General features: G+C 41.5%; 1 protein-coding gene across 3 annotated transcripts in view; it reads left to right on the top strand.

The window, feature by feature from the left end:
• KDSR (3-ketodihydrosphingosine reductase) overlaps positions 1 to 12,785 on the top strand; it is a 51,670-nt gene extending 38,885 nt beyond the window's left edge. For all 3 annotated transcript variants that reach the window (XM_058277858.2, XM_058277860.1, XM_058277859.1), the window contains 3 exons: positions 1,638 to 1,721; positions 4,211 to 4,312; positions 9,019 to 12,785. In XM_058277858.2, coding sequence (XP_058133841.1) covers positions 1,638 to 1,721; positions 4,211 to 4,312; positions 9,019 to 9,138 — 306 coding nt within the window. In that variant the 3' untranslated portion in view covers positions 9,139 to 12,785. The remainder of the gene's footprint in view (positions 1 to 1,637; positions 1,722 to 4,210; positions 4,313 to 9,018) is intronic.
• Positions 12,786 to 13,203: the final 418 nt, after the last annotated feature.

Here is a 13,203-nt window from a genome sequence, read left to right as displayed (position 1 = left end):
CACTGATGATAAAAGGAATCTCTGGCATTTTACACCTGGACCAGTTGACTTTTATTTTGGAATCAGTGTATATCGTGAAGCCTGTTGAACTAAGTTTCGAGTGTATATATTTTTTAAAAATCAGTGTTTAAATAAAAAGAATCCTTTAAGTCTGCAGATAGCATTTGGTAGGTAGTGATTAACTGTAAATAATAAACATAACAATGAATTCTTCACTCTAAAAAAAAAAAATTGGCATCCATGCTCCATAGATGGTATATTTGTAAAAAGGTGATTATGATTTAGGAGCTTTTTTCCCTTTCTCTTTGGCTGTGCCTCTTCTTAACATTACTGCTATTTCAGAGAAGTAAGTTTAAGCCAAATATTCTTAGAATAAGCAGAGAGCTGCTAAGCAACTTTATAACATTGATTAACTGTCTTGGTCTCAAGCCTTCGTTAGCAGAAGATGTTGATTTCCTTGTTAAGATTCAGTTTAGATGTTAAGTTGGTTTTTCCCTTCCTAAAACACTGGACTGGCTTCTTTGGGTGAACTCCACGTTCGTCTGTGGTCCTTTAGGGGGCGCTGTCATGCTTTTAAATCTAACATATGTCCAGCACGGTTTAACCAGACACAAGCCTGGTGGTCTGAAAAAACAAATGCTGCCACCTTCAGAAGTGTCTCATTCAGGTTCATGGAGAAATACTTGATTAAAAGGAAGTGCTTTGCTTTTCTATTTTTAGAAAGTGTAATTTTTTATTTTTTTAAAGCCTATATATTAAATAAACTTTCCATTCTTGTGCAATTTAAAGCTTACTTTTCAAATTTCCAAGCCAGACTCCTTTAAAGAGTTTTTGAGTATTGTGTGCAAGGAGTCTTAGAGGAGATTCAGACAGAAACACGGTGACAAAAAGACCTGCCCCAAGGAACTTAGCCTCGAGCTAAAATGCATATACATGCTAGAGGTAAAATGCATATACATGCTAGCTGTACCATGGGGCAGATGTGTTCAAAGGAGGGAAGGAGGGAGGGAGGGAGGGAGGTTATATCTCCAGTTAGGAATCAGGGAAAGGCTCTGAGTCAGGTGGGCCTTCAGCCACCTTTGAATGAACTACGATTTGGCGTTCTGAAGCATCAGCCCCGTGACTGGCACACAGTCCAGCTCGAGACCATTTTCTGTTTCCTCGGAAGTGGCACCTTCTCTGGCAGTCTCCTCTCCTCCTTGGCAGACCCTTTATGATACAGCTAGTCTTGTGGGACAGTGGTTGGGCTGCCTCCTTCCCAGGGCCTCAGAGCTCTGTGGACTGGCCTCTGTCCCCTGCTGGCCTGTGAGTAGGGTCACAGCAGCCAGCTTGCTCTGTGACAACCCTAGTCATTGGGACGGGCTCAGAGAGGCAGTTTTTCCGAGCTCTGCTGCCATGATGTGTCTCACTCTGGCCTCTTAAGTCCTCAAGTGCCACAGGGGTTGGCAAGGGTCTCCTGATTGCACGTCTATTGCAGGGCTGAATTTCACATGTGGGAACCAGATGACACTTATTTTAAAACATGAACCTGCTTAAAGGTAGAACAAATTTGGAGACTCTAATAATTATTATTATTTTTTTATTTAATGGGCAATGATGATATTGATATGTACTTTCCCCTCCCTCCCCACTTTAAGCCTTTGGAGACTCGACTTATTTCAGAGACCACATCTGTTTGCAAACCGGAACAAGTGGCCAAACAAATTGTTAAAGATGCCATAGTAAGTAAACTCCTTGTTTTGTTTTCTTTATTAATGGGTGTGGTACTAGATTTCTGAAAAGGTTATTTGTCTAAGGGCTTGTTTCAAAACCTAAGTTATTTTATTTTTTGGTCAGTTAGATTGATCATAGCTAATATTGGACTCTGCTTTTCCTCCCTTCCTTTATTGATGAAACATTAATTAGTAGGCTCCTGGAAACTAATTCTGTATCTTAACTTTAGAAACAGATTTAAGTGAGATCTGTCCCAGATGTGTAAATAATAAATACTGTAGACAGTGTGTTGCCATCTTTCTTCTGTTCCACAGTATTTTGGATTTAAATTATTTTAGTACCTTATCACCAGGTTCATTGGTTGGAGGGGTTTTCTTTGCTCTTCCTACTGTTGTAGAATTTGAGAGAGGTACAATTATTTGCGTATAGAAAGGCCTGGACTCAGGAATGATTTTGAGAAGGAAAAATGGTTTATTGACAGCCGGCCGGACTCGGGAGCTTTCTGTTTTCAAACCCGAGCCCTGAACAAGAATTTTGAGTTCCTTTTATTCAGAGAGGAAGGGTCAAATTGTTCTTTGTTTCAGTGCTCAATAGGCTTGAATTAGCATATATCGCCTACATCCTAGGTAATCTTTTAGCATGGACCTTATACATTCTAGATAAGCTTTTAGCACATTTTGATTGCATTTTCCTTGAATATTTAAAGTTTATAGAGTTCGCATTGCTAAACTGTTTCCTGGGGCTGGAGTCGTTGCCATGGTTACCAAGGGCAGGACTGCAGCCCCTTACCATCCCACACCCACAAGTCACAGACAGCTTAGGTTATCTCCAAAGAGATGAAGAGCCTCCCACCCATAGCCCACATCACTACTACCCAGTATCTTTTCCCCCAATGCTAAGAAAATGTAACCAGCTCAATGGGCTCATTACCATGACAAACCCAACTGATAGGCTTTCTGTGCTACTGGGTTTTGGTATCTTTAGAAACCATTTTTAGAAGAGTGATGTATGTATTCATCAGCGTTTTCTGGGGAAGCAGAACCAACATAAAATGCTAAGGTCTTTCAGTCATTATGGAAAACAGTTTGGCAGTTCCTGAAAAAGCTAAACATAGAATTACCACGTGTCCCATAGTTCGAGTCCTAGAGATATGCCCTAAAGAACTGAAGAGGGAATTCAGACAAATCCACAGACATGCAAGCTCACAGCAGTTCTATTCACAATAGCAAAAAGGTGGAAACAGCCTACATGTTCATGAATGGATAAAAGGATAAACAAATTGTGATATACCCATATAATAGAATATTATTCAGCCATAAAAAGGAATGAAGTCCTGACCTATGCTGTAATGTAGATGAACCTTGAAAACATTATGCTAAGTAAAAGAAGCGAGGCACAAAATGTCACATATTGTATGATTCCATTTACATGAGACATCCAGAGTAGGAAATCCGGAGAGAGACAGAGCAGATCGGTGGTTTCCAGGGCTGGGGGGAAGTGGGCAACAGGGACTGACTGCTTGGTGGGTAGGGCGTTTCCTTTTGGAGCAAAGAAAATGTTTTGGAACTAGCTAGAGGTGGTGGTTGCACAACATTGTGAATGTGTTCACTTTAAAATGGTTAATTTTATGTTATATGAATTTCATCTCAATTTAAAAAAATTTTTTTATTTAAAAATTTTTATTGAAGTATATCTTCGATGCATGGACATACATAAACAATAAATGTATAATAAAAGTTGTGAACTTATAAAACAAACATGCATAACATCATACAGGGCTCCATATATCACCCCACCACAAATACCTCGCATCGTTGTGAAACATTTGTTCCACATTGTGAAAGAGCATCGTCAAAGTATTACTAGTAATACTAACTATAGTTCATGTCTTACATTTGGTGTATTTTCCCCTCAACCCACTGTATTCTTTTCTTTTGTTCATATGCCATACAATTTATCTAATTAATAACATTTGGTATGAAATTCCAAAATGGGTACTGAAATTCACATGTTACATGAATTTTACCTAAAAAAAAAAAAAAAAAGACATAGGAAGGCAACACAAGTAGATTGGGTGGTACTTTGCTTTCCTGCTACTCAGTGAGATCAAAGAAAATAAGCTCAGTGTTTTTAATGATCCTAAATAGCCCTTTATCTTTTGGCAGGCTTCATTTGATCAGGTGGTTATGAAACTTTTTTTTTCTTAATCTCAGTACCACGTTACACTGTAGAGAGCTTTTGTTTATGTGTGTTGTATTTCTCAATATTTGTCATGTTAGAAATGAAAATTGTGTAATTTTAAGACACTTATCAGTTCATTAAAAATAGCAGCAATAGAGCGCGACACTGTCTGGCTCTGCCTTCACCTGTGCTCAGTATATACCTGTTCCCTGCCTAGGCCACCGAGAGGCAACTGGCCCTCCACCACGATGCTGATATGTTGAACTGAGCTCTTTTCATGTTACCACTGGCCCTCTTTCTTTTCTTTTTGTTCTAGCAAGGAAATTTTAACAGTTCCTTGGGCTCAGATGGGTACATGCTCTCGTCTCTGACCTGTGGGATGGCTCCAGTGACTTCAATCACTGAAGGGCTTCAGCAGGTAAGCTCTGCCCAGGTCTTAAGACGGACAGAGACAAAAACTGCTTCTCGTTAGTCCCAATGAAAAAAGACTGTGGGAAGATTTAATCATTTTATACAAGAGTGTGAATTTTTTCTGGAAGTATCTACTTTTCTCTCTTCTCTACCAGGGATAAGTAAATAAGAAATGGGTTAAAGCTGTAACCTCAAGGAATACAGACTGGGAAGGAGTCTTCTGTGCTGAGCATTGCCAAGACAGAGAACACCATCCCTGCCATTGAGCTGTGCATCTAGTCTTAGCTGAGAACCACTGCTCTCAGTGTTCTGAGAAATGACATGCTCTTCTGCCTAGAGTGGCTTAGGAGTGACCTTGCCTGAAAGTATTGAGACTAGAAAACCTTTTTCAGGTGAGGCGGGTTACAAAGTTTAGGGAGCTCCACGTCAAGGATTAAGCACAGTCCCTCCCCAGGTGGAATGTATCTTTTTGTCCAGGATGCACATTTGGTCCTGAGCAGCTGCTCGCTGCATCCTAGGCTTGCTGCTGGAGACTCAGACGAGAGGCAGGCATGAGGCGCGCTCTAGTCAGAGGAGAGGGAGGTGTGAGGCACTCTCTAGTCAGGGAAAAGGCAGGCATGAGGTGCTCTCTAGTTAGGGACGAGCAGTCTTAGTGGGAGCCTGACAGAAAAGGGGATCTAATCTAATGGGATGCAGAAAGAATTACGCATTAGTCATGGGAGTCAGGGATGGTTACCACAGAAATGGAGTCTCTCACAGTTCTGGGGGCTGAGGTCCACTGCCAGGTGTGGGCAGGCCTCCTTCCTTGCTGTTCTGGCTTCTGCTGGCCCAGGCGTCCCTCACCTGGGGGCCGTTCGGCTCCAGGCTCTGCCTCCGTCTTCACAGGGCTGTCGTTCTTCTTTGGGTCTGATTCTCCCTCTTCTTCTAAGGACACAAGCCATTTTGGATTTGAGCCCACCCTAACCTCGTACGACCGCACCTTCACCAAGTGTGTCTGCCAAGATCCCATTTCCAATTAAGGTCATGTTCACAGGGTTAGGACTTTTGGGGGGACACAGTTCAGCTCACAGCGATAGAGCAGAGGTCAGTCTGATTGCTGTGGAAAGACCAATCCTTGGGTGGTGGTGGGTGGAGGGCGGGGTGGGGGGTGGGGTGGCAAGGCTGCCATGTTCAGAGTAGAATTTCACATAATTCAGTTGTTCGATTTCCTTGAGGACTTCCTAAGCCTAAGAGATCCTGAAATCTCTTCTCACTTTATAATATAGCCAATTCTCTGACGTTGTCTCTGAGGTAGACACTCTAACAGACGTAAACTCTGAGGACAAGGCCTATGTCTGCCTTGTTCACTGGTAGACCCCTTGCATCCCATGGTTGGCACCGTAGGAACCTAGACACACTCGAGGTGAATGCATGAGTGAATTCTGCCCATTCCCCATGGGTCTCTCGTCCTCCCTTTGCTCCCACTTGTCTTTTTTTTCCTTTATTTTTATTTCTCTCCCCTTCCCCCTCTCCTCCAGTTGTCTGTTCTCTGTGTCTGTTTTGTTGTGTGTTCTTGTTTGTCTGCTTCTGTTGTTATCAGCGGCATGGGAATCTGTTTCTTTCTGTTGTGTCATCTTGTGGTATCAGCTCTCCGTGTGTGCAGCGCCATTCCTGGGCAGGCAGAACTTTCCTTCGCACTGGGTGGCTCTCCTTACAGGGCGCGCTCCTTGCGCATGGGGCTCCCCTACGCAGGGACACCCCTGCGTGGCAGGGCACTCCTTGCATGCATCAGCACTGCTCATGGGCTAGCTCCACACGGGTCAAGGAGGCCCGGGGTTTGAACCGCGGACCTCCCATGTGGTAGACGGACGCCCTAACCACTGGGCCAAGTCCGCTTCCCTCACTTGTTTCTTAATGATGCCCAAGTCCACATCTCAAGGCCATCATTATTGCCTGAACTCCAGTTCTGTGTGAATGCCTTTTAGACATTTTTCACTGGGATGGGACTAGGCATCTCCATGGCAACACATCCAAAATGAAGCTTTTTCCCTTGGCATCCTGCCCCCCACCCTCCAAACCTCCAAGCCCACCCCTCCTGCCGTGGTCCCTGGCTCCATGATGGGTGTCCTACTGCTCTACCAGAAGCTGGGGTCTTCCTTGAGTCCTCGAGTCCATCCACTCCACACCCTGTGCTCAGCAGTAGACACCTTGCCTGAGCGTTCCACTCTGCCACGTGCCTGTAACGCATTTTCTTTGCTCCCTTTGGTATAAGTGTGTGCTTAAATAAAATAGTTTTTGGGAAGCGGATTTGGCTCAACGGATAGAGCATCCACCTACCACATGGGAGGCCCAGGGTTCAAACCTAGGACCTTCTGACCTGTGTGATGAGCCGGCCCATGCACAGTGCTGATGCACACAAGGAGTGCTGTGCCACGCAGGGGTATCTCCTGCATAGGGGAGCCCCATGCGCAAGGAGTGCGCCCCATAAGGACAGCAGCCCAGCGTGAAAAAAGCGCAGCCTGCCCAGGAATGGCGCCGCACACACGAGAACTGATGCAACAAAGAAGAGACACAGACTCCCAGTGCCGCTTACAAGAATACAAGCGAACACAGAAGATCACACAGTGAATGGACACAGAAAGCAGACAACTGGGGGGTGGGTGAGGGGAGAGAAATAAAAAAAATAAATCTTTAAAAAATAAAATAGTTTAAAATTAGATTTTACATAAAAAAATCCAAGTTTCTGACTTTTCGAGTCAGCAGGAGCTGGTTGACAGCTGCTCCCTTGAGCCAGGCACTGTGCCCGCAGCCCTGCTGGTCTCTCTGCAGCCCGCTGCAGGCCCCCACAGGCATTTGAGTTTGGCGTCACATTTTCCTTTCTGGGCTTTTCTGAACTGCTGCATCTACCTTGCTTAAAAACCATCAATGGCTCCCCTGTCCATCGGGATTAAGTTTAAATTCCATCACGTGGCTCAAGCCCTCTAAACTGCAACCCTTACTTTTTTCTAGCCTGTCTTCTTTCTCTCTCTGCCCCTTTGCCTTTTTCTGGAACTTTGTTTTATATTCCTCCGTGCTCAGCTTTCCTTTATCTGACCAACTTCTATCCTTCCTTCAGGTTTCAGCTTAAATGTTACTTTGTCCTGAAAATATTTTGGCTCTAAGACTGGGTGAAGTGTCTTGGAGTTGCCCCTCTTTGTAGCACTTCATTATGCTCTATTAGGACTGTCTTTCATAGGTTTTTTCCTTCCTTTCAAGGTTTACATTTATCAAATTTATCCTTGCCCATAGTTCAGAGAATCGGTTTACAAGGCTTCTTCTGAAAAAAACAGCCCCTAACTCCTGCCCACAGCTACCTTTCTCAGAGGCAACTACCTAGTGAAGCTTTGGTATTTGCCTGAAGATATCTCTAGATAATTTCCTCATGTGGCTGCTTCCACGGTAATTTTCTGTTTGGGGCGTGGTGTATTGATGTGTATTATGAAGGTTGAAGATTTAGCTTTCCTTCACATCCTCCTGGATTTGGCTTTATCTGCCCCTCCCATGTCCCCACCCCTCCCTTTTTCCTTAGATAGAGGTTTGGTTATATCAGTGTTGGAGCTAATCATTGCCAGGACTATGTAAATGCCCCTCACGCCTGGGCTAAGTACTGTACTGTGATCACTTTTCCTTTCTTGAATAACTTTTTTTGCCCCTGAAATTACTATTGTTCTCTCTCCACGGACTGCCTGCATCTCCTCTCGAGGTGTACAGAAACATCAGATACTCTGTTAGTTTCATCTTCTAGAAGGAATTTCTCCTGGAGCCTTTGGACCTGCTTGTCAGGATGATTGCTCTCATGCCAGGGCCCAGCCTGGCTTCCCCCTTCGCTGTCATCCCGGGGAATCTCTCTGCCTCTCTTTTATTGGGTCCCTGCTTCCTGTATCACGTGATAGTGATACCGGCTTTCTTTGTTGACCCCTCATTTTCATTGATCACCTCTTCTCATAACCTTCTGAAAAAAAGATTACACGGGAGGCAATTTTTTTGAGATCATATACATTCGAAAGTATATTTCTCTTTTTTTTTGTCTTAGTGCTTTATGCATTTTCAGAATTCCATTTGGAGTTGCTTTAATTGAGAATCTTTTACTGGAAGAGTGAAGGCAAAGAGATAATGGCTCTCTTTAGTCTGAAGCTCCAATTGCCTTTTTGGTTTTGTTTTTTAAACTTATTTTGAAATATAGGCCAGTTACAAAAATAATACAAACCCCAAAGAGAGTCCAGTTGCCTTTTTACTTGAATGTCTTTCCAATTAGTGAACAAGCTCCTTGAGGGTAGGGATTGCATGTTTCTCACCACAGTATTCTCAGCACCTGCCAGAGGGTCTGACTTTTATAATAAGAACATAAATCTTAAACCTAAAAAAGGCTTGATTGTAATTCGATGATCTGGGGTGCCGGAGTGGGTCTTTCCTAGCTTTTGTTATCCCAAGACTCCTAAGAATATCTATTTTGTTTTTATAATTTGAATTTATTCATTGAACAGATCTTTTATGGGTTGTTCTGTGTCAGGCACTGTGCTACATAATGGTAGAGGAGACGAATTCCATTCTCAATGTTTTACTGACATTCACAGTTTTTAAACTTTCCCTTGGAGCAGATTAGAAGACATGTTTAGAAACTGTTTATTAAACACCTTGAAATGAATTTCGTATCGTGCAGCTGGATGGACTAAAAGGTCTCTCTCTGTCTTGCAGGTGGTCACCATGGGCCTTTTCCGCATTATTGCTTTGTTTTACCTTGGAAGCTTTGATAACATAGTTCGTCGCTGCATGGTGCAAAGAGCAAAATCTGAAGGAGCAGACAAAACTGCCTAATTCTCACCCCTGAGAAAAGGACTGTTTCTAAGTAATTTGGACAGCTTGCTGCTAAACGGGATTCAGGTTTTGGCCTACAGACACTTATGTCTTGTTTTGGAACGTGTGAGGTGGACCAGTGCCCTTCAGAAGCCTGCTGCAGAGGGGGCAGGCGTCCAACTCCAGCCAATATTATTAACACTATGCAAATACGGACTAGGAGCTGTTTTGGTTTTCTAGGCTCCCAGGTGGAGAGGGTGAGATAGGGGTACTAATCGTGGGTATGCAGGGTAAAGAACAGAATGGTGTGGTCATTTAAAATTGTTGTATTTATTCTTTTTGTTCCCCATAGAGATCGGGTCCAAAATGTACTTTATGGCACATAAAAAGTCTCGGGGACTTTCTCAATCTCCAAGAAAGGAGTGTGTGGGTTTTGGGGGCCATTATTTTTCTTTTTAACTCGGCGTATGTTTTTCAAGGGGAGCTGTACCCATTACCATGAGCCTGGATATCATAATGTCCCTGACACTTCTGGGTCGTTCACACGCTCATGCTGCCAGGTGGAAACGTGTAATTTCTCTCTCTCTTTGATCCTGTAAGGGGGATGGGAGAGGGCAGTGCAGTCAGGGTAAGGAGATTGGGTTTAATAGAGAAATAATTTTCCAGTAGGAAAAATAATGCTTTCTTATCTTCTTTAGGCTCCACTGTTTAGGGAAATTTTTATTTTTCATTTTTAAAGAAGAATCAACCTCCTAAAATACTTTCTGAAGAGAAATAAAATCTTAGAAGCTTTAAAGTTTACGATTTTTTATATAGCCATGACGGTCCATAGTTCTTCTATCCATTGTGTGTCTTCTCATTCTTTCCATCTCTTTCTTTTCAGTTTTGCTTATATCGCTGTAATGTTTTTGTACAAAAAAGCCCCACAAAAAAACAGCTAAAATTTTTGACTTGACTTTTTAAATTAATTCATGAATTAATTCAAACAAACGAGAAAAATCTAAAGGTGTGACATTCTCCTTGTAGCTTATATGTATCTTTTAGGACAAGCTGAAGGTATCCTGTTTAAATTTTATTCATTAAAAAAAAAGGGAGGGAGGACGGCCAAGCTGATTTGGAAGATACCCGTTTTGAAGTAAAACAATCATCCTGCTCATTCTGTGCAGCATCCATTTACCCTGAGAAGCCGCTTTTTCGTACCACGTGGTAAGGAAGCCCCCTGGTCCCTCTAGCTCTCTAGCCCTGCAAGTCTTCTTGGCCCATCCCTGTTTGCAGCTTACATGGGCTGTCCTTTATTGAGTGGATTTCCACAGTAAGTGCCTACTGAGTTTAGCCAGCGCCCCCTGCTGCATCTGTTGACTGCACACTCTTAACTCTTCTCTGCCTTGAGCCCTCCAGACCACTACCGCCTGCCCCTCCCAGCACTGCAGTCTGCTCGTGCTGTGTGGCATTCCAGTCCACTTTGGTGAGAAAAGGCCTTTGCTTTTGAAGAACAACCTTTTTTTGGGGGGTAAAAATAAATAAATAAAACTACAGAAGATCCAAGACCTAGAAATCATCTTGATTTTAACATGACTTGTTAAAGAATATGTTCAGTGGCTTTAATCCATGATGCCTTTTTTTTTTTTAGGAAGGTCTGAGAGTGGCATTTTTAAACACTGATAAATACAGGAGAAATGCAGATTTAACAGAAACATTGCCCGAAACGGCTTCATTACCATTTACGGGGGTGGGTTGCTGCCAAAAAGGCTTTCATGAATCTTTCAGTCTTATAGAATGATAGTTCGCAAGCTGTGTTGAATCACATCGTGCAGCTGCTAAAATGGAATAATGGACATATTAAATGTCCCTCGAATTTTGCCCCATCTGATCTATATTAAAATCTAGTCCAAGATGGTGTCTGACTTAATAAAATTACCTCTTTAACAAGAGTTGTTCTAATATCCACTTTTCAAGGTATCCTACACTGAGAACTGTTAGCTCCAGGTAATGTGGCGCCTGCACAGGTGTAACCGTCCCTGCTCTGTGAGATGGGAAGATGATCCCAAGCCCGGTTTGAGCTCAGCCGTGGAGCAGGTTTGCCAAGACACTGGCATTTGAAGTGTCAGGGATGTTGGAGGTCCACAGTCCCTGATCCAAAGGCTTTGAAAACTTAGTTGTGTTTTTCTCTCTTTCTGCCAATTGTTAGTGGTGATCCTGACAACTGAGGGGAGATGACAGTTTTTATTTATCCCACCTTGCATGACTGTTCCTTGATTTTGCCTGAAGAAGCATTGTGGGTTTGAATATAGAATAGTGCCACAGACTCTGTGGTGGTCTATAATTTCTAGTATATGACCCACGCTACCTTTATAATAGCCACACAATGATCAATTCTGAAACACACCTGGCCCGGAAGGATTTTGGAGAAGGGATTGTGGACATTTAAACAGCATTGCTCAATGGTCCAGCTTCTTCTAAAACATGAAAATATTCCAAGGCAAATTCCGTATTTGGTCTCTTTGGGCTCAATTCTTGTACACATTGTTTTACACAGGCTTGCTCTTTTGCTCAGGGGAAGAAAACAAAAACAGAAAAAACAGCCCTAAGTCAGATTGTTGTGTAATCTTTTTTTTTAAAGATCATATTAATTCATTACCTTCTCCTCTATCCAGAAGTGAGTAAGTCTTACTGGAAACAGAAGAAGTTTAGTTATAATTCAGTTGAAATGTTGGCTGTCTGTATGTGACCAACAATAGCTTGCTGTGCGAATTCAGTTCTGAAGTGCCTGCCTCTGCTGGATTTGTTTGTATAGTATTATTATTATGTATTTGTGAATATATTTTTAAATGTTTAATGTCATTCAACCATAGAAGTTTCACAGATATGTTTAGGGACATTTTATAATAGTAAAATGTACAAAACAATCTTCATTTCTTTTTACAAGAACAAAATCATGGGAATTGTTCTTGTCTATATTTTTTTTCAGTGTGATAATTTATACAATTGAAAAGAGAAGAAACTAACAGTGGCCTCTTTACATTATACATATATTTAGTTATAAGTCTTTATCTGGATCTGTTAAACCATGTATTATTGATTCTTGCAAGGGAACTTTGAGAGTCTGTTTTCAATATTTAGAAGACAAAAGCATTTTGGTAAGTTGCTTCATTTCAAAGAATTTCAAGGCTTTGTCTTTCTAGAACAAAGCAGTGCCATAATATTTTCTTTGCTGAATTATGTCATCAACAGATTTAATTTTATTACACCAGGCTCTCATTTAAACATGTATTACTCACTCGTGGCCAGTTTTAAATATTCATTACTTTTTTGGCATAAAACGCTTTGTATCTTTCTCATTTCCTTTAGTTCTAGTAACTCAACCATTAAACGTACACACTAAGTGTAACATTCCATATTCTGGACTAAGTCTTACTGCTCATAGTATGGTTCAGTGCAGTGGTGGCAGAGTTGATATTTTAAAGAGGAGATAATAGCTATTATATTTTACACTTGCTTGATGTAACAACTCTAAAGACACTTTTAGATTGATAAAGTGCACATGGCTATTTTGACACATATTAGAACTTGTATTTGCTACCTTAGAGGCTTTTGTGGCAGAACTGTAAACTAATTTTCATATCTTGTAATTCTGAATCAAAACAAAAATAAATGGGGAACAAGCTTTACAGATTTGAAAACTTATTTTTCTGGAAAAAATTTTTTTAAAGACATTTCTGCCAAACACAAACCTCTTCCATAATGGTACCCTGATGGTGTATCCTAAACACTTGACAAGGCCTGATTTTTTAATAATTCTTGAAGTAATTTCAGAATTAATACTTGATATCCTGAGTTCTTGTTTCAAATATACTCTGTGTTTGTGTGAATCTGACATGGGTTATATGAGTAAAAGGATAAGATGTGGAATTTTGTAAAACTTAAGTAATTTTGCTTTATACACAAATGGATTTCCCATACTTTAATTAAACTTTTTTGTATTTTAACAATGGGATCTTTCCACCAAATTATAGATGAGCAATATAAATGAATATGCCTTAATATTTCTCCTTAAATAGAAAAATCCTATTTAAGAGTCCTTAAATA

This window comes from Dasypus novemcinctus, chromosome 16 (assembly GCF_030445035.2).
Source record: "Dasypus novemcinctus isolate mDasNov1 chromosome 16, mDasNov1.1.hap2, whole genome shotgun sequence".
Classification (NCBI taxonomy): Eukaryota; Metazoa; Chordata; class Mammalia; order Cingulata; family Dasypodidae; genus Dasypus; species Dasypus novemcinctus.
The sequence above is the reverse complement of the archived record's forward strand: the minus strand, read 5'-3'. Positions and strand labels throughout refer to the sequence as shown.